The 25,180-nt window shown below is 41.0% G+C and overlaps 1 protein-coding gene across 9 annotated transcripts in view; it reads right to left on the bottom strand.

Moving 5' to 3' along the window:
- LOC141774357 (stromal membrane-associated protein 1-like) overlaps positions 1-25,180 on the bottom strand; it is a 91,909-nt gene that overhangs the window by 13,958 nt on the left and 52,771 nt on the right. For 7 of the 9 annotated variants that reach the window (XM_074646982.1, XM_074646984.1, XM_074646978.1 and 4 more), the window contains 2 exons: positions 17,170-17,227; positions 9,063-9,178 (listed from right to left, as the gene is read on the bottom strand). In XM_074646982.1, coding sequence (XP_074503083.1) covers positions 9,063-9,178; positions 17,170-17,227 — 174 coding nt within the window. The remainder of the gene's footprint in view (positions 1-9,062; positions 9,179-17,169; positions 17,228-25,180) is intronic. The other 2 variants (XM_074646980.1, XM_074646983.1) reach the window with 1 other exon arrangement.

Raw genomic sequence — 25,180 nt, 5'->3', positions numbered from 1 at the left:
GCTCGTCTACTGTAAATCCCACATGCTCATTTTCAGAGGCGGTGAATTTTCCCCCCGACACAGTTGCAAATTGCGTGACCTTCGTAAATCCATATTCAACCTCTGCTAACATGTCTCCTCCTGTTATTTGCACGTCCCTGCCTTAAATGCAACGAGGAGAGAGAGAGATGCCCCTTGCAGATATAAATGCCACGTAAACTGCAAAGCCTCAGTAAATCTGGCCCCGGGTCTCTTATTGATTCCTCACAAACTGGGTAACCCGTGTGAACCCGGCAGCTTTAGGGAAAAAACAGAAATAGGATTTGCGATGGTGATTCAAGCCAGTGCTCCAGCTACGTCTGGACCATTGCACTCATTCTCTTAGGGCTGGTGGGACTTTATGCTCCACGTCTTGCATGTCCCTGCCCTTACCCTCCACCTTAATGTATTCCTTCATTCCTCTCCTAACCTGCTCTCCGCCCACTCGTCCCTCTTTCCATCCATCTAGTGCCTCAAACATTTATTAGTCTTCTGCACCTTGTCTCATCCCTCACTCTTTCCCCCTTCTTCCATCCTTCTTTTCCTGCACTCCACTCCACGTTAAATGTTTACCTTTTTTTACATTCTTTTGAGTTTTCTTGGTAAAAACCTATTTAATAACTACTTTTTTTTCTCACTCGGGGTGGAGTGAATGAGAGATAGAGGACAAGACATACCGAAGAAAATGTATGTGTGAAAGAGAGAGAGAGAAAGAAAGGGGGGAAAGCTGGGGATAACACAAATCCTCCCCTTCCTACAAGGCTGTAATCGTATTTTTGTAATTGACGTATTCGCAGATAGGCGAGCGCTCCCCGATGCCGGTTAATAGCTGCATGAATCAGCAGGCTGCCGGCTTCCTCTTTCTTCACACACCCAGCTAATCACAGCTGTAAAGCAATATCCGCCTGCTGAATCCCAAATTCAGTGTGTGTAAGGTTAGGTGGATGTGTATTGACTGTCAAAACTGGGCCCGTGCTGGGCTTGCCGCGGTAGTCAGTGTTACCTGTGTCACGCGGTGGTCGGGCATACACCGATTACATTACTTGCCCACCACCCCCACTGGCGTTTTTTATTTTTTTAATTATAGAAATAAACGCCCTAATTTTTCGCTTATCAGCTCCAAAGTTGATCAAATAAAAAAAAAACTCACATGTAAAATACTAAGCGTGTTATAGACGGTTGATGGACGCTACTATTATGAACTGAAAGGGAAAGTGTCTGCTCCGTACAGAGTCTCAGCTCAGAGTAGCAGGAGTCAGATTTCACAAACACAGGACGAGAGAGAGTTGACAGACAAGATGATGGCGGAGGATTTGGTGTCAAAGCAAAAGCGCCTATTTGGCAATATTTCTGATTTAAACCCAATGCTTTAAAGGAACCATAACATTAATGAGGCAATCTGTCAACTTTTAGAATGAAGCAGTGCGGAGGATGAAGCGGTCACAGCCAGCGCCAGGTGAAAACCTGTGGCCCCGCAGCGAAAGCTCAACCGGAGAGGCCAGACAGACAGCCATCCAACATTAAAGATCAAAGTGATGGCTGGTTCAGACTCCAAGATATCAGCCCGATTATAGCCCGACACGGCCGTCGTAGGGTGTCGGCTCTGATCGTGAACGTCAACGAGTGTCGTGAGCGACAATCGATCGTTTTATCTCGTGTAGTGTGTCACAGTAGACGACAACCGACATCACGTCTGGGACGCCTCACAGCGTCCCGACAGAACGTCTAGCACGTTTGATTTTTTTGGCCTTCCACAACGTGTTCCGTCATGGCTGTGACTTTGACCAATAGGACCAGAGCGATCTGGCGCGCACAACTGTAAACAATGGTGAAGTGAAAGAGGAATGATGTGAGGTGGAATTGTGAAATGGAGGAAACACCTTTTTGATGTTTCCTCAAGTGAAAAAAGAAAAAAGATGGCGTGAAATAGCAGAGGCACTTCAGCAACCCGGTGAGTAGGCTACTGCCATTAGCATCAAGCTTCCTTCCCGATGACATCGGCGCACATTGTGAAAGACGACCAGCGATGATTGGTCTTGGACCGACGTGTAGTTTGTCATGTCTCTCGGCCAGATCACAAGATGAATTTATGAGTCTCAATCGCCTAATCTGACATAATGGAGTTTCCTCTTGGGAGCATGAACCTGCACAGCAAATTGTGTGTCTAGGTGAGTAAGGGGTGAGGAGATACACCGATTCTACAGCTGAGAGTCCGGCCTGATGGCGGCCCCACAGCAACTGTCACCTAAGTCCAACTAGTTTCTTCCTCTAGGAAGCAGAAACATGCTCATACCAGTTTGTCAGACAAACAATCACAGGTTAACCTTCACACCGAGGCAGAGGAGATTATCATCCACATACTGTGAGGTTTCCTTTAAGTGCTGCTGGAAATGTCAGTGAAAGTCTCTACGCTCCACTGGACAAGGCTCAGACAAAGACGAGCAAGATGTCTCCTGGTGCAAAAACTGAACTTTCGGCGGAGTTTGAAGGCAACAAAACGTCTCTGGACCTTGGTGGTGTGTTAATACACAAAGAATAAAAAAAAAAAAAAGTCCTGGCTGTGAGAAGAGCTGTGGTAAACTCCCGTTTCCTGAATAGAAGACGGAAACAAAATATACTCTTTGACATTCAAATAATAAATTCTACAAGACAGACAGTGCAGCCGCGGGCGGAGGGCCATGTGAGAGCAGCCTGTCTGCTATCAAACAGCCACTACGGAGCTACGGATCTGCACTTACAGTCAAGTACTGCGTGACAGTCCAAGGCTCTGACAGATAGCACAGCTCTACTGCAGGGATAAATCATTATTTTTTTATCTTCTCTGTTCTAACCTTAAACATAACAAAGGCCTCTCCATGGATCTAATGTGTGACGCACAGTGGTAGAAGGTAACAAAGTACATTTACTCAAGTACATTTTGAGGTAATTGTACTTTACTTCTTTCTCTATTTACATGCTACTTACATACAGTAGTACATTTCAGAGGAAAATATTGAACTTCTTCATTTGGAGTTTGGAGCTGTAGTTGCAGATTAACATTGTATATAAAAACTAATAAAAAAACGTATTGATTACAGAGGATTAAAATGATTAAAAATACAAATACGACACATTTAAAATACTCAAATACAATTAAAAGTCCTGCATTCAAAACCTTATTTCAGTAGAAGTACAGAAGTATTATCAGCAAAATGTACTTCTTATTCTAATTGTCCCTGTGACTACTAAATTATTTATATTCAACATTATCAGACTGCTAATACTGATGCAACAATGTGTAAGCAGCTAGCTTTACAGTTACTCCTTTATATATGTTTATTTTAGTCCTTTAGCCCAGTCGCTCTCAGCCTAGGACTCAGGCCCCCATGATAAATTCTGGGTTCATGAGATGACGAATGGGATAAAGAGTACTTTTATTTTGAAACTTTATATACATTTCACTTCTGTTCTGTTAATAAAGATTTAGGCTTTTATTTTTTGCATTAAAGGTGCAATGTGTAATGTCTGGCCATATGTTCCAGGGTCAGCATTGCACCTCTACCACTGGGTGCATAAAATCCAAATTTACAGTCATCAGTTATATAAACAGCAGGGCAAGAAAACACAAAATGCGACCAAACTGCTGAAACGCTGAGAGCCGGTCAAGATAACACTGCTATCTTATAATCTTCAAGTGTGACGTCGGCCTATATTGTGTTAACTCTGCCACCAACCGGTGGCTGTACGGTCTGTGTACGTTTTGATAGTTTGTTTATTGGATTAAATCCAAAGTGGCTGAAACAAGAAAACGACCTACACCTTCATCTTGTCCTTCCCACAGCCAGGAGACCACCCCGCTGGGAGGAGAGCGGTCGGCACTCTGCATTTCTGGGAGACGGGGCTTCAGTTAGTGGCCACACAGCAGGCTGGTGGATCACTGTGTCTAACCTGTGTAACGGCAGCAACAGAAAGTTGGGAAGTCGGGGCAGACCCCTGGTGCTGGGGTTTGGTTGGCTGAATTCGAGCTAACTATTAATTGGGGGTAGCTACGCCTCCCCGAGCTGCAGCACGCTTTAGTTCCAGTGAAGCAGCCTCCCGGCGGCGGGGAAGACGAGGCGAGGGTGCGAGTCATTTTCTCGTTTCTGCCACTTTGAATTTAACAAACTTTCAAAATGTAAACGGATGTATTATTGACAAGCCCTCGGAGCAGCTCTATTTCTTCGTCCTGTCATGAGGCCCCTTTCAGTAGATGCACCACAATACACCGACGTCTTTGACATAACATCAACACTGTAACCTCTTCACATTCTGCCAATAATATTAATTTCTTTGACTGTTTTAAGCTAAATTCTGTCCAGATCTAACACATTGCACCTTTAATGTTGGTACTTTTACCTACAAATAATCAGTACAGCTTCCACCACGGCAGCTGAATAATGGTGCACTTACAGTAATAAGCTGTTGGCAATAGTGTAGATATATTTTTCATGACTGCCTGCTGTGCAGCACAGTAGTAAAACAATTAGCATCGTTGAGCCTCTAAAATAATGGTTCAAAGAGCAGCATGCATTATGCAGCTTCATGGTAGGTGTGAAATCCCGTCCTGTCAATTCAATTCAAATAAGATTTATTGCCATGAATGTTCAGGTTACATCACTGCCAAAAGCTAAATAACATATTATTGAATTGCCAGTGTTGGAAAAAGGTCAGAAATCAATAACCTACTCAGTTTTTCATCACAATTTCTTGCTTTTGCTTTTTACATTACTCATCTGTCAGAGTAATGTTTCAAAGAAGTGTAAATTTGACTTTTCAAGTCAGTATATTCAAGTAGTGGATAGAATCTATGCAGGATTTGAATTGTTTCCATGTTGTTGTTGTTGTCTGTGTGCTAGTAGATCTTTGTAAAATTTACTTTAAAAATATTTTTACTGGTCTTTAAAGAAATTCTGAAAAATGAAATTTTCTCTTGGTGCTGTACTGTCTGTACGGTTTGTTTGACCCTTCCACCACCGCTCCTACCCGCCCTGTGACGACTCTCACGTTCTTAATACTACATAATTTAGTGTGACCGTCGAATAACGGCGAGGAAGGGTTTACATTAGAGTTAGATGAAAGGCCGGTGCATTGCATACTGTCGCTAAAGGGCACCTCCATGCGTTGGTATCCAATGCCTGCGGTATTTGTTGAGTTGGGAGTGAGAACGGGTTCACCAACGGTAGGTAGCTAATGCAGAAGGGGGGCACTCCGTCACCAAGCTTCTGTGAGGACACACAATTTAAACACTCTGTGCCACTTTTTCAGTTTGACAGGGCACTGTGCTGCATTCACATAAATTGGGACAGATGGTAGAGATGGGAAAGATTCCCACGTTTACGACTTGCACTTGCCTTTACGTCATCTGACAACTCAAGAATGGTTGTATGATTGCAGCGTGAGGGTTAAAAATCATGTACATCGACAATATATCGCTATATCTACAGTATTAAAGGTAGGATTGGTAGTGTTGTTGTCTTATATTTGTTGAAATTCTCATTACATCCCGACAGCAATCAATAAATCAAATGCTCTGACAAAAAAAAGAAGAAAGAAAGTCTGGTATCTCTGGCTGTCACAGGACTGTAATAAACCTACCTGTCTACCTACCTACCTACCTGCCTGCCTACGTGAACTCTTTACGCGTCACCGGAGTTGACAACAAAACAAACCATGTCTGTTGTTCACATTCATTATGATATTTTGGGGGGAGTGTCTTTGAAGGAAGGCCTGAACGGACGGACTGTCAGTGTTGCCAACTTGAAGACTTTCTGGCTAGATTTAGTGAATTTTGAACAAGAGTTGGCAAAACTAGGCTGGTTTTTCGGTCAGATCATTTTTTAAATCTAGTGTACTCTTCATAGTTTCTCAGCATTACCGACCCGACCTTTATATTCGGCTGGTAATGTGAGGCATTCATATTTGTTTGCCTTTTCAGGCACTTCTGCATTATTAAGCAGCAAGTTGGATATACTGGAACCCAGTGGTGATTACAACTTGGATGTTGATGTAAACACTATTTACAAGTCAGAAACTAGTATTTGCTGTAATTACCATATGGCGTGAGCACTCCCTGCATAGAGAAACGAGGATAGAGAGCAGGAAGTTAGAACTAATGGATTTATGGAGATGAGCAGAGGTGCGGGGCTCACACAGCGCTGCGGTAGATGGAGTCGCGGAGGAGGTGAGTATGGAGGGGAGATTAGAGGGTAAGTGGGAGCCTGGTAGTGTCAGAGGGGGAGCTTGCAGTTACAGCAGCCCATAATTGTTCGTCATGCCTGGGTCCCCAGCGAGCCACTGCCTGGTCGGGTCCCAGGAGGCTCTGAGATATGTGTGTGTGTGTTCCAGAGTGAGATATACAATTTGAAACCTGGGAAGAGGTCAGAGAGTGAAAGAATGAATTTCCAACCCAGGAATGGGTCACTGTGAATTTCTACTTTGTGTATGTTTGTGTGTGTTTTCTCTGAAATGCATATCTCCTGTTTGTTTTGTGTTTCTGTATTCCTCGAGTAGAAGTGTGCAGCTGCATCATGCATGCATCTACTGAGTCTGTGTGAGTTTATACACGTGTCCTCATTTCCAGCCGAGCCGAGGTCAAAGGCCACGCTTGAGGGACCGCAACGGCATTTAAAACTCAACGCTGCTCCTTGAAAATGTTTAATTCAACCAGCCGTATTCGGTCCGTTGAGACCAGTTGGTGAAGGAGTGACAGAGAGAGGAAGGAAGGAAGAAAAAATATCTGAAAAATACAGCCAAGTTCTTTTTTCGCTCGCTCCAATTTTTTCTCTCTCTCCTTATTCAGACAAAGACCCAGTTTTGTTTTGTTTACCCAGAAAATAAAGGTCATCCAATATGGCTGCTAATTGGACACACAACTCCATCCCGCTATCACTTTATTTTCAAATATCTGTGATTTGTTTTTTGACTTTTTACTATGTTTTTATGAGCTCCAGGCCTGTATTTGTAGGCCTATATATGTTAAACAAGCTTGGTCTGTATGAAGCATAATAATAAATTTAATAGTGTTATTTTTGTTTCAATATTAAAGGATCAGATGAAATGATGCAGTTGTTGAGGTCCTCCCAGGGTTTGTTTATACAAACTAGTCAGAAACATCAAGTAATCTAGTTTTCTACAGAAAAAATAAAATGTCAAATTTAGCTGACATTGAGAAAGATACATATGGCAAACTTAATATACCATTACTCATTAATTTTTGGATATAATAATGCCGCCCTGTCGCACGAAAAGGCGTGTGAATGATACAATAATGCGCAAGGCAAAAGCGTGTAATAAGAACATCGTTCTTGCTTTAGGCGTGTCATTTTCACACCATGCAGTCTGTACTGACTGCAATGTGAATGCATCCACGTGAATATGCTACGCTCAGAGCTAGTGACGTAGAATAAAAAGGGAGAAAGAGCGCTTATGGCGGGAAAAAGGGGAGGTGGATGGGTCCAACAAACACACGACTTTCAACCAGGAGACCGGTGTGTTTTTTGACGTTTGTGACGTTTGTGACATGTTTCCGTACTGATATTACGCTGTTTCCGTTGATATTTTACCTAATTGAAGAACTTATTTTAAGGTCAACCATGCCATTTTTTTAAGACGCAGGCCTAATTTAAAAAATATTAGGCAAACAATATTAATTTGGTTTGCAGGCCATACCTAACCAAAGAAAGTCACATACCGCGTCGGACATCCCGTACTAAAAGGTTCAGGATGAATACACGGACAGTTAGACCCATAAAATGCTGCTGACAGCTCTGCACTCGAGCTGCTAGGCTAACGTTAGCTTCCCAGAGAGAGAAGACAAGTTGCTGTACATCCCTGAACACCAGAGGTCCTGATTCAGAGATACAGTATGAAAATAATTAGCTTAAATCAATCACCTGTACGTAAAAGGTTTGTGAAATTCCGAATACTATTCATTTTCCACCAGTTTTTAGTAATTTACAATCACTTACTGGCTGTCTGAAAATGAGGCACAGCCAGCAGTTAAGATAGTTTACTCAGAGAAAAACTCTTTTCAAAATGTTACAGTGGTGCTTCTTCCTCCACAAAACCATCTTTGGCTGAATGCAATTAACACCAGTATGCAGAACGCACATAAACCTCCAGACCACAGCCCAGAGTTTCTTTTTACAGTTTGGTGACAGCTGTCATTTTAATCCTGCAAAATTGTGAGTCGGCAATTAAAGCTTCCACCTCTTAAAGCTTGTTAATAATGTAAGATTTAATTAAAATCCCGGCCATCTTGATTTGAAAAATTGCACTTTTCAATTGCGAATTATTAATCTTCAAACCATAACTCCCACCACTTTATTCTCACGCTCTCTCCCTCCATTTCTACTGAGACTACCTCCTTTTTTCTTTTTTTAAAATGTAACTTCACCTCTCCTTGTTTGACTTATTCCTTCTCGAGCTTTCCTTCTCTCACTGTATTACTAAACCAAATGTACACATGAAAGTATTTTGTGTGTGTAATCTTTCCCCATATTTCCCAACACAGTTTACCCATGTGTTATTTGGGTTAAAACTACATGTAGATAGCAGGTTTAAAACTGATTTAAATTCTATATTTAGGTTGTATATTTTAATCTGACTCCACTACATAGATTGGAAAGGTTACCTTAAAGAAGTAAAACATTATTATTGCTATATTCTAAAAATAAAAGTACTATTAGTACATCTACAACTCCCAGCTGCTCTCTTCATTGTCGCAGTTTGCCATTATCCCTCTTTCTGTCAGATAGCCTCACACTCTCTCTCTCTTTGAAGGACATTGGTCAAATTAATTCTATAAAGGAGAGTCTACGACAGTTCGCTTTGATATGATCCTCAGAGAGGTTGTGTCTGCACGTATGAGGTAGATGGCGTGTTTGTGAATATGCCCGTGTGTTTGCATCATGGGAGTCTCCGCAGACTCCCCGTGTTGCAGCCTGCCTGTGGTGATAAGCATATGATGAAAGCCTGCGACTCTGTGTGTGTGTGTGTGTGTGTGTGTGTGTGTGTGTGTGTATTACCTGCTGTGTGTTGTTGGAAGAGGGGAGAGGGTTGGAGACCATTGGTCCAAAGATGTCCAGGTCATCGTTGATTGATGCAGCACCACCCGGACCCCTTACACCGCAATCAGGAGCATCTGAGAGAAAGAGAGAGAGAGTAATACTCAGATTCAAGACGATCAACTAATACTAAAACCAGTTTTTTTAGGACTTCTGAAGACATTTTTCATACAACTCATTCCACATACTTAAAAACAAAATTCTAAACAATATTAAACCTGTTGATGGAGATCACGCGATATGATTGAAAGCTCCAGAAGACCTACAACATGAACCTTGAGATGGAGCAACATATATTTAACCCAACATATCCTCATACAACGCTTCGTATGATATCTTGCAAAAAGTTATTCCCCATTTTTCGTGCATTTTCCTACGAACGTCCAGCAACAAGTGACACACGTGTATAAAGTCTTTTCAAAATAAACTTCCACCTTCATAGGTTACTACTTAGTTAGGTTTAGGCAACAAAACTACTTGGTTAGGTTTAGGAAAAGGTCATGGTTTGGGTTAAAACAACTTTGGAAGTGGCGTAACTTAAGTACGGAAGTTATGTGACAAATAAATCAACGTCAATCAATTCAATCAATCAATTCACACTGGATGCGGCCTCCTGTAGTAAAGTCCTGTGTGTTTCAACCTACCAATCCACTCCGAAATCCTCCCTACGCAGAGTTTGTCCCACTTTATACCTCCTGGTTCACAATTATGAGGATTATATATATGAATTGATTTTGTGGGATATATACAAACTACAGTGCATTACTTTTCATATGTATAGCTACGATCGGTGTATGAGAGCAGCCTGATTTAACTACATGTAAGACATTTACATTACTTGACTTTGGTAATTTAAAGACAATGTAAGACTTCTACTGAACCAGTAGGCATATGTATATTCATGATTTAAAAGAATAAGAATTAAAGTGCAGACATAAAGAGAGATTAATAAAGACAGAAACACAGTAAAAAAAGAGAAGGCACTGACACAAATAGTAATTATTCAATCTGACCTTTACATGCATATACAAGACGAATTTATACAAATTAAGCTTCTCCAAAACGCCCCACACAGCTCAATTTACAATTACCACGCTTGTTAATTGGAACATCCTCAAGAAAATTCTGATGACTGCTTTCCATCAGTACTCCGCTTCACCCTAATAAATTATTTCATTCATGCTTCTCCTTTTGCCCTCGGAAGAGTAATTGTGTGTAATTGCAAATATATTTGACATTGTGTCGCAGAACTGGTTTATTTTTATGTGTTTTTATTTAATTTCAGTTGGATTCACAAGAGTCTAATATTGTAACATTCAAGGCAGACACATCCTGTCTGTCCATCCTGTCCAATTGTTAAAATGAATACACCTTTTTCACAGCAGACATTTTGAGATGTCGTAGCAGAAAGGGCACAGGTGTAATAACATTAATTACTGATGGCTAAACTTGCTTGCTACACAAGGTTCCTTTAAATGTATATCATATGAAACATTCATGTTGTTCAACTGGATGTTTACCTTATGACGATGACCACCACCTGTGTGCCATTCACAATTTACTCTTTTATTTACCACTACGGCACTCAATATAACGACTAACTTCAAAAAGTTCAACCTTTTGAGAAATACTTTAGTTGCTTTCTTTCTGAGAGTGAGATGAGAAGATCAATCAATATCAATCTCATGTCTGCAGAACTGGAGTCAGGATGTGGTTAGCCTAGCTTAGCATGAAGACTGGGAGTATGACGCAGCTATCCTGGCTCAGTTGGCTACTACTACGGCAAATTAAGAGCCTCATTTGATGGTTACTTCCCAAGAAGACGAACGAAATCTTTAGCAGCCAGTCAAATTTAAGGGTCCAGTGTGTAGGATCTGGCGGTATCTAGCTGTGAGGTGAGGAGATTACAACCAACTGAAGCCTCTCCCGTGTGCCAAGCGTGTTGGAGAGCTACGGTGGCCCTCTGTAGAGCCAATTAGAGCAGAGCCAGTGCGTAGAGTGTGTGTTTACGTGGGAGGTGAGTGCTGAAGCAAGAGAGAGAGAGAGAGTGGGCGGCGACGGGAGAGAGTAACGGTATCGACTCCGGCCAAATCAAGAAAAGTTAACAGAGTTTGGTTTGTCCATTCTGGGCTACTGTAGAAAACATGGCGGACTCCGTGAAGAGGACCCGCTCCCTATGTAGATATGAACGGCTCATTCTAAGGTAATGAAAACACAATCACTCTTATTTTCAGGTGATTATACACTAAAGAAAACATACCCATTAATATTATATTTATTTCTGTCAATAGATCCCCCTAAATGTTACACTCTGGTCCTTTAAGCCTCGTGTCATTTGGGTGTATCGTCTCTTTTTCAGCTCAAACACATCAGCTAAAATATGTCTGATCATTAAGTAGTTTAAACTACTGTATGGAAATACTGTGTTGTCCAGAGAGAGAGAGACCCCTTCCCGTTGTGCTGAAGAGGAAATCCCCAGAACACAATGTACAGTCATCTAAGAGACTGTGATGGAGAGGCAGACAGGGGGAGGAGAGGGGAGAGAAAGGGAACTGTGTGTGTGTGTGTGTGTGTGTGTGTGTGTGTGTGTGTGTGTGTGTGTGTGTGTGTGTGTGTGTGTGTGCGTGCGTGTAAGAGCCAGCGAGCAGCAGAGGTCATTTATATAACCACAGTGATGAAACATCCATAATTTAGCCCTTTTAAAGTGTGAACAAGACTGAGCTCCTTTAGCCAGACAGCGGGGTACAAGGAAAGCCACTCACTGTGAGGAGGCTAGAGAGACCACTCAACATCCTTTACACCACTTATTAAAACTCAATTTCAAAGAATAACGTTGATAATGACATCTTTCATCCTAATAATTAAAAATGTTGCCCTCTATCCATCTTGTGATGCCTTCAAAGCAACTGAGACAAATTTGTGAAATTGGGCTATATAAACAAAGTTAACTGGAATTGACTTGAACGTCATTTATGAGCTTTGCTTTTATTTTGATAGTTAAATCTCTTTGTAAACTCCTGCTTGAAGAATAGAGAGTTGCAGGAATGAGTCCTAAAAACAGGAAATGAGTTAGCATTTTAGCACTTCCTGTTCCCTCGTCTGGAAGTCAATGGGTTTTTTGTTGTCTAATTGTTGGCCCGGTCTTCGTTGTAAAAGAGATATTTGATCTCAATGGGAAAAACTCATTAATTAAAGGCTAAATAAAAAAAGTTTAAAAAAAACAACCTCTCTCATACTATAAAGAACACACTGCCATATGCATAAAATCCCAAAAAGTAAACTTTTTCATGCAATCAGAACCATGGAATTTTTATTTTTTGAGAATCGATACAGCATCACAAAACCTAATATCGCAATTCTCGATATTTTCGATATTTTCTGACACTCCTACCGTGGTGTAGTTAGTTTATAAGTATCATAAATTTGTTTGCCACAGAGTTTATTTTCTGCAATAATCCAAAACCCAATGGAAAAATACCATTGTCCTCTTGTCGAGGGAACCAGGGCGATGCTAACTTCCTGGTTGGCCGACAAAAATACATCATGCCTGCAGCACTCTATAAAGTCTATTGTGATTATGATTTTTATTTCAGAGGCTGACAGATGTTTTGTCAAATTTTTACATATTCAAAAAGAAGAAAGAAAAATTGGATTTCATGTGCATCACTTACCCTCCTACCACTCGAACACCGCCCTCCCCCCATAACCTCATTCACCCATTGCCATGGAAATGAGCCGCAGGGAGAAAAGGGCCCATCATCATCATCATCATCATCACGGTCATGTCGGGCAACGAGCCCACCATCCTTTTTTACGGGATGGAGCCATTTCTTGAGAGCACTCTCAACTTCACCATGGAAACAGACCCATAGTTCAGGGTGGGGGGGGTGTTTTATAATCACCCCAAACCCCTCTGCCCTGAGTACATTCGCGCACACACACTCACACACATATACACAAACACAGAGCTTCCCAGTATCTTCAATGAATACAGCGACCTCATTCAGCAGTGGGAGGCTGTCACATTAAGGACTTGGCCATCGCACCAAGGGGTAAAATATCTGACTCCATTAAGCCCTGCATTGACTCTAATACAATATTCTGATTAGATTTCACACAAATACATGTGGAAATGTTGTTTATTTGTCCATCCTGTAATAATAAAATGAACTGGCTCTTTGAAGTGTTATACAGCCATAAACCAAAAAGTATGTTAATTTAACCCACTTTTTCCCCCAAAACACAAGTCACAACTAGGGCATGAAGTGAAGCTTGCCCGCTCCCCTGCGAGTGATTCTGGGAGAGAGTGAGTACAGAAAAAGAAACACGCTAGAACCAGTTGGTGACCATTATAGAGAGGGAAGTGTGGACAATTGACACAAAATGACTTGCTACCGGTAAAAGATGTTTGTTGACAGGTGATAAAGGAAGCAGAACAATAGCTCTTGCGGTCTCCCTGAATAAGCAGCGATATCAAATGGTGAACAGATAATGTTTATAGATGTGATGTTGGTGTTTTGATGCAGCTTTGCACACATTATTAATGAAGTGCTGAAGAAAAACTGCCTACCTTCCCACAATTTTTTAGAGTTGAACAATTATGTAACCAGAGTGAGAGTTCCATCAAACAAACGTCAATCAAAATCTTTTACAGTCAAAGCTGCACAAAGTGAGCACCTGTCCCAGACCGCCAGTGTCTGAAAAAATCCCGGGTTGACTGCACATCAATTGATTTTAGCAATTTGATTAATTTGAATTTGCACCACTACAGTGGAATCCAATTTTGTTTGTATCACGCACTCGTATAAGGATGGACATACATGCACAAGCACGCAGGCGACATGATACACATTCCTGCCCCCAGTTTCCAACTGTTCCCCTGACCGACAGTTGGTGACGGTAATGTGCCAAGAAATATAGAATAAAGAAAATATAGCAATGCGCCAACAAAGAAGACTGCTAGCATACATGGATGTAAACCATGCATGATTAAAATATTTGAAATAATCCTCTGTCTGGGGTGAAGACGCCAGAGGCGTTCTGCTAAATATCAATATGTTTGATCATGCATTTAGAAAAGGTTCGGACTAAAGTTAAGTGAATGGAAGCAAAAACTGAACAAGAAAAATGCCCCATCCCTTGTCGTAAAGATACAATTTGTCTTTCTCTCAAAATTAAGAGGAAAAATAACCTAAATATTTATACTAGAGGTAAAGCTGGGACCAAAACGAGGACAGTTGCTACTAAAATAGAGGAGAAGTGTGTCAATTCAGCGTGTCAGGACCATTATAGTAGGGAAAGACCGAGGTGGAAGTGAAAGGGACGTAGAGACAGAAACAGACAGAAACAAACAGAAACAAACAGAAACAAACAGAAACAAACAGACAGAGGTGCTCCATCAATAAAAGTTTTTGAAATTGATTCAGTGGCTCCTGAAGAGATCTATTTTTGGCAGGGTGGAACATCTCTGAGCAGCATTTATCATCATGGGACCAAATCTTTCCAACTAAACCTGAAATTAATACATAACATGTGTTTTAACGTTGCTGTGGTCAAAAAGAAGCCTTTTAAATTATGTTAAAAAACTAACATTGGCCTAATTGTTTGGCAAAAAAGCAAGGATGGAGAGAGAATATGAAAAAAATCGTATCTGGCTTCTCTCACAATGTTGTTTATACTTGCATTCCTGCTATACTGAATTAAACTGAACAGAAGAATTGACAGAAACACACACACAGAAGCGAAAGCAGAAATTGTTTCTTTGACAGCTGCAGAGTAAGGTAACCAGAAACACGGCGGGATGAATGGAGGAACGGGGGGGATGTTTGAGCGCTGAAAGCAAACTGCCACGTATTTGACTTATTGATTATGTGTGAAATCTCATCCACTCAACATGGCCGCAAGGTGTGTAGCAGTGGTTATTTATAGCGGGGCGTCCACTCTCGCTCTTCCATGCTGCGGTCGGGAATGTTTCATCAATGCTGTATCCACCGGCTCTTTCTTCTGTCAGCACAGCTTACCCTCAGACAATACAGCCTTGTATCGGGAAAACAGGGTGATTGCATATTACACATTTATGATGAGAACCCTGAACCGACCCTGACTCGCTGTGTTTTTTGCTGTTCAGGTCAACAAGCAAGGAGAAACAAACGTCCTGGCGGTTAACGGGCCAAGACACATACCGTAAACTCAAAATGTCACAGGTTTGAATCCAGCTTGTGACCTTTGTTGAATGTCACATCCTCGGTGCATTCAGCTATTCTGCTGTTGTGTCCTTCAATTAGGCGAAAATGCCATTAAAACGAATGCATGCAGGAGATTAAGAACACATGACCAGTTCTCCGTCTAAACTGACGGCTACGTCTACAAATTTGTCAAACTCATATCAAACAACTCCTGGCCAGTTGTTGCTTTATTTTGAGATTGATTTGCGCCATGCATATTTAGATGTATGATAGACTTTGCGGTATATGTGAGGGGGTTGTTCAGGGTATTTTTCAGTAATTAGACCTCTTGCCTAGTTGACGTTAGGTGGTAGTATGTTGAGATCACCAAATTTCATGTATTGTAGGGATGCACCGATACCATTTGTTTTCAGACCGAGTACAAGTACAAGTACTTACATTTGGGTACTCGCCGATACCGAGTACCGATACGAGTACTTCTCTGTGCCAAAAGACCCTCATTAACAGCCAGCTGGAGGGTGTGAACGACACACGGTCGGCTTGGGAAGGCTCAGGGCGAAGGTGCTTCCCGGGGTCGTGGCCAAAGTGTCAGCGGGGTGGACTGCCCTTAGTGCGCCCCAACCGCGTCGTGCCCCAAGGGCGGGGCTCTGCCCACGTAAAAGGCGCCAGGGGTCTGCGGCGATGTCTGCAACCCACCTAACCCGTCTTGAAACACGGACCAAGGAGTCGTGCGCACCACCGGCCCGTCTCGCCTGCACCGTCGGGGAGGTTGAACGTGAGCGCATGCGATAGGACCCGAAAGATCAGAGCTGTTTTGCGAGTACGAGTACGAGTAAACGAGCACAGTATCGGACCCAATACCGGTATCAGTATCGGTGCATCCCTAATTGATAACAATCATGGAGGTGACAGAAAGTTGTCCGGCCTCAACAGGTGTAGTCTCGCGATACTAGACGATCGGAGCTCTCCACCTACCAATCGTTTGGGGATTTCTAAATGGAAAGTTGTTGCTAGAACAGCTGCTAACAAACCTACGCCCCTTACATGTCCTCGATTCAGACAGACCAATCACAACCACGGCATAAAAATACATTGAGCATCATTGTTTCCATCCAACTAAAACCACCTTTTAGCTCCAAAACTCTGTATTTTTCACACAGGTTTTTCTCAGTATCCTATTTTCAGGTTGCTGCTTTTGAGATGGAGAGTGCACACTGACATGTTTTATTAAACCATTCTTATTTTTGTTCATATTAGATTAAGAAAAAAAACACAGTTAAAGATAGATTCCCCACAATGATGACCTGGAAAACACAATTTTACTGGTATGACCCCAGATCCATAACTTAATCATTGAGCTGGACTTTTCTAAAGGCAATAAGTCTTTTATCTATTCAAGTAATACAGGGTGTAAAATAAAACTCTCTAGTGTGTGTGTCAGCTATAAAATTGCCAAGTTTCCCGAACGAATAAAATAATTTATTTTCCCTGTTTGTACATTTTAAATCATTATTAGATAGTCCAGTACATGACTGGACTAATGTGTGGATTTCACTGTAGTCTGCTCACAGATGTGTCAGACATGGCGGCCTGAAGCCACCAGGGATGTATTAACTGCCAGACGGTATAATAAGTCATCCAAGTGTAACAAAAGGTCTCTGTACATGTCATAAATGACTCAAATAAAGCCTGAAAGCATTAAACCTTTCCCTTATCATGTCACACATTATTTAACCTGCAATTATTACAATATCAATCTAAAAATGATATCATCCAGCATAATTGGTTTAATTTATACATCTGACACATTAGGCGGTCGTGTGAATACAGTTTGACAAGTTATTATATTGTATGTTGGTAGAAGAAGGTCGGTCATGTCTTACCCAGGCCCAGCAGGTCCACGGACGGCTCTGTGCTTTCCTTGGCTCTGCACTCTGACTGCTGGGAAACACAAAGAGAAAGGGAAAAAGATATTCTTTTTAGTATAATGTCCAATTTCTCACAGCTTATGTGTGTTCTCAATTTTACAATATTATAGATAATGCAATTATGTGCAAGGATTTGACCTGTATTTAAGTTTTGATACAGAAAACCAATGCTGATCTCTTAAAAAAGTAGTATATTACATAGTCAATGACACCCACTGGCCATATGCCTTCGCAAAGCTACAGACTATAAACTAAAGCCATTTCCGTAGCAGGTTTCATTCATAATGATTAGATTTTGTAAAATGATAGTTTTACTATTATGCAGGCCATAAAGTATCCTGCGATTTTCCCAACCAAGGAGTAGAAGTTTGCGGTGACAGTGCTTGATCTGGAGATAAAAAAAAAAAATCCATTATCCTGGATTTCAAAGGAGTTTTCTTGTTTAAAAGGACCCTGTGGAGTAGTTGATCACTAGTGACACTACGCTGCATTATTCCCTGTTTTGTTTGTATCTCGTGCTCTACTTTAATGCTCATGGGTGACATAACATTACTGCTGATGGTTTCATGCTATTCCACTGACAGTTGGTGGCGGTTACGCACCAAGAAGTGTAACAACAACAACAACAACAACAACAAAAAAGGGGGCGACAGAAGCTCAGTGCGTTGGGATTTGGCTTGGGAACCGGAGGGTCGCCAGTTAAAGTCAGACCGAGTATGGACTGGTAGCTGGAGAGGTGCCAGTTCACCTCCTGGGCACTGCCGAGGTGCCACTGAGCAAGGCACCGGACCCCCAATAGCTCCACAGGCGCTATATAATAGCTGCCTACTGCTCCTAATACTAGAATGGGTTAAATGCAGACAGTGCTGTGCTGTGTACAAAACAATGTGTGACAATAAAAGCTGTTTTACATTTACATTGATATGATATGGTGAACATGTCAGCAAACAATTATTTACAAACCCAGAAGACATGATGCAACATTTGGAGTAGTCTTTCTGTCCACCCTATGAATTTAAGTCCATCCACTCTCCTTTTAGCTCTGTTCTGGTCTCCACCAACTCCTGAGGGAAATATCTGGCTCTTTAACTGTTAAATGCTGCAATATGTTCACCAGCTAGTTGCTGTCTGTCTGCTGTTTGCTTCTGGGCAGGTAGTGAGGTACAGTGAGTTTATGAGAGATTTTCATAGAAAACAGCTGCCTGCTTCTGGAAGCAAAGTTGATGAGAGCGGTGAGAGTGAACCAAACCAGTAAAGTTGCGGGCCGTAAAAACCAAAACAACAACAGAGCTGAGAGGAACCAGAGTCAGGTGATAATTCTTTGTGTTACTACGAGAGACATCTTTCACATTACATGTAGTCATTTAATTAATTAGTTATCTAAACATATTGATAAGTGCAGCTTTAACAACGCAGAGTACAAATTATTCAAACAATTTGCTTTGTAAATGGTTTACGGAGAAGGACTCAGTGCAGTAACTTGTGAGGGATCGATGATACTTGCGATGTGTTTTAGTGAGAAACACTAAATGTAAACTCAACTGATTACAAGAAAACTAACCAGGGTATTTAATTAAGAGACAAGAAGAAGCTTCTACAAGGCTTCTCGCTCTGTGTTCTTTGTGATAAACTACGTTACAAATCTGCTTGATTGTTTTACAGCATAGTACAAAATAGAAAGAAAGCACTGTTTTTCCAGACCTAAAAAAAGATTTAACTGAACAGGCTGTTCTCATACACCGTTCATAGCTATACCTACGAAAAGCAATGCACTGTAATTCATATGTAATCCACATAATTGTGGAAAAAGTATAAAGAGAGACCTCGTAAGGAGGAGGTCAGGGTGGATGGGTGGATCTAAAAACACCGGACTGTCTCCCAGGAGACTGGTGTTATTTGTCACGTAACATCCATAGTTAAGTTACGCCACTTTCTGAGTTATTTTAACCCAAACCACGATCTTTTCCTAAACCTAACTAAGTAGTTTTGTTGCCTAAACCGAACCAAGTTGTTTCCTGTTAAGACAGAAGTTTATTTTGAAAAGACTGGAGCGGAAATTGACATGTGTTGCTGGACATTCGTAAGAAAACGCGGATGGATGCGTTGAACTGGAAGGTTTCTGGAGCTTCTGGCAATGACAGTCAGTAGAAAGAGTAAGTAAGTTGTTAAGTTATAGTATCCCCTCTAAATGCTTTCTTTAAATAAATCAATTAGCTGACAGACAAATAAAATTAGTCAACGACGATATTGATAATTAGCTAATCTTTAGTGATATATCGAGTAAAAATGCCAAATATTTGTTACACCTTCCAGCTATTTGTTAGTGTTATACTGTCACGGTAATATTGTTTCTGATAGGCAATCTTGTTAATTAAGTGCTTTAACTGAAAGAAAATTAGGGGAGTAGAATGGGGAAAAACAAGGTAGTTTAGGAGGAATAGGAGGGAGTGAAAAACAAAAGAGAAGACAGAGGGAAAGAGGGAGAGATTAAAGGTGAAAGAGTAGAAGAAGGAGACAGGAGGATGAAGAGGGGACGATGGAGGGGAGATAGAGATAGAGGGAGACTGGAAAGAAAAATGTGGTGAGGGAGAGAGAGTATAAAAGGTTAACACGTGGGCCATGAGAGATCTACAACGCTGGTAACAAACCCAATTTCCCCCCAACAAAAGATCGATGGACCACATTAAATTCAATGTCGTTCCAATCCGCGGCAATGAAAACAATTACCGTGTCCACGCCTAATCAAGAATGCATTGGCTGCGAATTGATGTGTGTTGGGACTGCAGCAAAGCTTGAACGGCGGCGGCGTGAATCGCAGCAGGAAGGTCGTTTGTGTACAGCAGCGGAGAGGTTGGTTAGTGCTGTTCATTAACATAAATAGTTCGGTTTGGGTTGGGTTAGGGGAATAACTGATTTCATGTGGATTTTAGTACCTTCCAACTACAAAAAGATCCCTTGCTGAACAAGCTACATATTTAATATTTTCTTTGTATATTTAATCCATATCATTACAATTACAATCAGAGTATGACGACTGGGGATGTCACAATACCAAATATTTAGTAGTCAAAACCAATACTAGTGAAATTCGACAATTCTCAATACCCAATTCGATACCACGGTAAAAAAAATAAATAAATAAACTCTCTGAGCTAGTGTTAGGAAGTTAAAGAAGTCATAATTCCCTCTATTATCAATTTTATATTGCTGTGAAAACATCTCCTTCAAACAACTGTATTTATTCAAGTTTCTCACCAAAAACTACATTTTACAAGATTACATTTGAACACATCATGATCAGCCAAATACTAATTTTTACAGAATAGAGCTTAAACGCATCGTAATGTAAATCAATGCAACCCCTGTTAGCTGTTAGCTCCGCAGAACTGTACGTCGATAATGAGTTTATTGCGTCCTTTCGTATTTTAGACCCTGTTAGTCTCGAGTCCTGATGGTACCTGCGGTACTGTAGAAAAACGAGTACCGTCACGGTGAATTTTGGCATCGCATTGGTACCGAAGTATCGGTTCTCGTTACATCACTAATGAATATGACTGGATATCACTATTCAGCCAAGCAGCTGAATAAATGAAGCGTGAATGATGCAACTGATGCCAATCAGATGATGCAAGTGCAACTTCGGTTGAACTAATGCAGTGCTCCATTTCTAGTAGCATTTATTCATTCAAAGGCAGTCTAGAGTTTGGCCATGATGGTCTTCAATGTTGATTCATAGATTTTCTTCTCCCTGACAAGAATAAAATTGAGTAGAGTTGCACTGATCCATGTTTTTCTCTCCCAATACCCATTCCAGTACCTCAACTCAGGGTGTCTGCTGATACAGAATACCTATCCAATACCAGTGCCCTTTTTTTTCTCACATTGAACCTAACTAAGTGGATCTCTTGGAATAATTTTTTTATGATTCATGGCTGAATGAATTGATACTGAATATTACAATAGAGTGCTGAAGGAATGGGTCCTAAAACCCAGAAATTAGTTCGCTTTTTAGCACTGGAAGCCAATGTTTTTGTTTGAATGGCTTTTTAGTTAGATGCCTGGAATAAGGTCTGTGGTTAACACAAGCTTCAGAGATTTTAACGTTTTGTTCTACGACATAAAATACGTCAATAAATACCCCACTCGTGAATTTTGAAGCTTTTACATGTCTTAAAAAAGGCGGTTGCTAACAAGTGGCTAAATCAGAACGAATGAAACGCCATCACGCCGAACACTAGTCCGCCTTTAGCTTAGTGGTGGTGACGTGAAGTCATGCGACCGTGGTGTAGTTCGTTTAAAGCCTAATGTTAGCTTTTTACACTTTAAAAATCATAAAAGTGGTGTTCATTCGTGAAGATTATCTTGTTGAACAAAATGTGTAAGTATCATAAATGTTTGTTTGCCACAGAGCTTATTTTCTGCAATAATCCAAAACCCAATAGAAAAATCCCGTTGACTTTTTGTCGAGGGGAACCCAGCTTCCTGGTTGGCCTACAAAAATATGTCATCAGGGCAGCACTCTATAACGGTGATGAAAAAACTGTATTTAATGTAGTCGTTCATGTCTTGTCGATACCCAATCGGCACCAGTACGGATATGGCAAATGAGATCCTTAACATGTATTATTATCAGCTAAACTCAAACTGGTCAAACCACAATACAAAATTCTCCTGAGAAAAGCCCACACCTCGATTGAGAGTGTTTGCAGGGAGAGAGCAACAAGAAAAACATTTTTTGGTATGCCTGTCCGTCTGATTACCAACATTTCAGACTATGCACGGCGTTACAAAATGGAGATTACATAGCCTTTCAGTGCTGCATCCCACACAAGCTGCTGTGAGACAGAGAAGAAAAGAAATAAGAACACCCAAAATGTCACTCTGCATAAAAAGCTTAAATTCCCCGCTGTATGTTCACAAGGATTTGGACAGACATGCTGCCAATATTGTTCTCACAACGCTGGCAGACAAGTTGGGTTTTCCATTAGTTATCCGGGATGACACCAAGTGATGCCGCTGACAGACGGCCAAGCGACAGACTGTGATTGGGTGTCAGGGTCAGTTGTGTTTGAAGAGAGAGAAAGTGGAATTGGAGGGGAGGCCAGCGATCGATAACCAACCCCCCCCCCAGACACCCCCAAACAGGTGAATAGAGTCTGAAGGTGTTTGAATGAAAACCACTGAGCAAACCAAACCCTTTGATGACTGCTGTCACATCAGATCGCTGTCAAATACACAGCAGACAAAGCCATCAGCTGACGGCTGTCACGCCGGACGTCTGAGTCGGGGGCAAAGTCTGCTGTAAGTTCGCCCCTGATGCTCTCAACGACTTGAAGCCAAGACAGAATGAGTGACAGTGAGGGACCGTTGAGTCCATCCTATCTTCTGTTACCTTACAAGGTCCACCACAGTTATTCTATTAGTACAACAATGTTAAGATAAATTCATTCCAGCTGTGGCCAGTGGTGAAGGAAGTATTCAGAACATTTACAACAATACTCTGTTACAGTAAAAGTCCTGCATTCACAATCTCATTTAAGTAAAATATGTAAGTAATGTAAGTATAATCAGGAAAATGTACTTTTAAAGTATGTCCCCTGTGACTCTTATACTATTATATATTATATCGGTACATTATTATTACTCATGCATTAATGTAAAAGAAGGATTTTACTGTTTTAGTTGGTTGAGGTGAACTTTTAACTAGGACTGTCAAAGTTAACACGATAATAACGAGTTAACGCAAATTCGTTTTAACGCCACTAATTTCTCTAACGTAACTCGCAATTTTTAATTAACCTCTTAAAAACCTCACGGGCCACTGACGATATTTCAGAGGTTGTAGTGGACTCAGTTTTAAAGCTAGTGAAGTTACTGGTATCAGGAAGGAGGGTTAAATAACGCTCCAAATTTATGCAAAATTTTGGCGAGGAAAAACTGTCATGGCCATTTTCAAAGGGGTCCCTTGACCTCTGACCTCAAAGTATGTGAATGAAAATGGGTTCTAAACATTATATAAATTAAGTAAATATACCACTTACACAACACTTCCTGCACAGACGTTTCACATTAAAAGCCGTCCTGCAGCACAAAGTGCATAATCCCGAGGTCAAGAACAAACAAGCTCAAATGAGAACAGTATTTCTCCTGTGATTTCTGTGGTCTAAACAAAGAGACTATTTTTTACTTATTTTTTCACTGTATGTATTCTAAAAAATATTTTGGATTGATGTGCAAAACTTTCTATGTAGAAAACATAGGTCATTATTTAAATACCTTCTTTTATTTTACAGTTATTGTTAGCGACAGTGAGGTATTATTGAGTCCCATCTATGTTTTTATTTAACCATACAAGGTTATGAAGATCTCTAGATGAAGTCATTTTGAAATAGTTTTAATTTATGTCACGAACAGCACAGAAACAAACGGCAAGGGACTCATGAGGCAAAGAATTAATCAAGATTTTGAAGCTAGCTGCCAGAAATGGTAATACTGTATATAAATATTCATTAGATACATGAAACTGGACTTGAGATCCCTCGGGTACCTGTGGCATCCTAATTACATCAAAGCATGAGATAATGCTATTATAAAAAGTGCTTGATGAGACGATAAGCAGCACTTTGAAAGCAGGCAGCAGCTTGTGTATCTGGCAGTTATGCTTCTGCATTGTGGCGTATATTAAGTGGATGTTACAGCCTGCCATCTCAAAGAGAAAACAGCATACCAAACATGCACACGGAGGCATGACATTTCGTTTTTTGTAGATATCTACCACATTCAGCACCTGCACAACAAAAGGTCAAACAATGTGGAAGGAAGAGAAAAGGAAGCTGCTGTCAAGGCAGCTGAATGACAATACAATAATGAGCAAATAATGTGGTTTTCATGGTGAAATTTAAAGGGCAGGTTTCTCAGACAGGAATTACCCTGAGACTAGTCTCAAACTAAGGATGATTTTCAACAGATATCATCCATAAAACAGAAATTTCAATGCATTACTCCTTGCTTTTATTGACTTCCGATTGCTTCAAGAAAAAAACAATTCTTTTCAGGCCATAAATGGGTTTTTCTATACACGTGGGCTGGCTTGACTAGACCCGGATGTCAAACGGTGGATAAACTAATTTAATTTCCAATAAATTCCTCACAAAAATTCCCTTGCCAATCTTTTGCCATGAAGCAGCAAAATCAGGAAGTGTTGGGTTTTTGTCAACAGTAACTTAATAAAACTCCTACAGCTGAAAGTGAAACAGTAAAATAAAGTCAGGGGGTTTGACAGCCAAAACTTGCACAGTGTAGGGGCCCCAAATACTCTTTAAGAAACTTAAACAGTGGAAAAAGTGACATTAAAAATACTGAAAACTGCCACAAAACACCAGCTATCAACAGCTTCCGAACAAAAATATTTGTATTGACTTTCAAAAGCCAATATCGTTCAAACTCCGGGGAGCACTGCATCACCGACTACCGCTGCACAAATGATGAAACCTGAAACCAACAAAAAACACACACGTATACAAAAACACACCTGCAGCCCCTTACAGAGAGGCTGGCGACCCACTGAGACTGTACTCTGCCTCACAGAATCCCACTGTCCTCCTCCACACGTACCAGAGGCAGATGAAACAAACGTCTTATCCTCTGAGGAGGTGATGGAACAAACAAAGAGCAGAGAACACTAAAAGAGGGAGAGGAAAAACAAATAGAGTGGAAGGAGACGAGCGGGAGATGAGGGCTGCAAATTGGTTAGAGGCGAGAGCGAGAGTAGGAGTGAGGGAGGGATACAGAGGACAGGAAATAGAGGACGAATAGGAGAATGAGGAAGAATAAACATGAAGATGATTGAGGGAGACAGACAGCTGCAGACAGCGCAGCTAACAAGCAAGTCTGTAAAAGCAGTAAACATATAGCACTAAGAACAGAAGCTGCAGCAGAGCTACTGGCACCACTACAGCAGCAGTAA

This window comes from Sebastes fasciatus, chromosome 9 (genome assembly GCF_043250625.1).
Source record: "Sebastes fasciatus isolate fSebFas1 chromosome 9, fSebFas1.pri, whole genome shotgun sequence".
NCBI classification, from domain to species: Eukaryota; Metazoa; Chordata; class Actinopteri; order Perciformes; family Sebastidae; genus Sebastes; species Sebastes fasciatus.
Note: the sequence above shows the minus strand (reverse complement) of the source record. Positions and strands in the feature narration are given on the sequence as shown.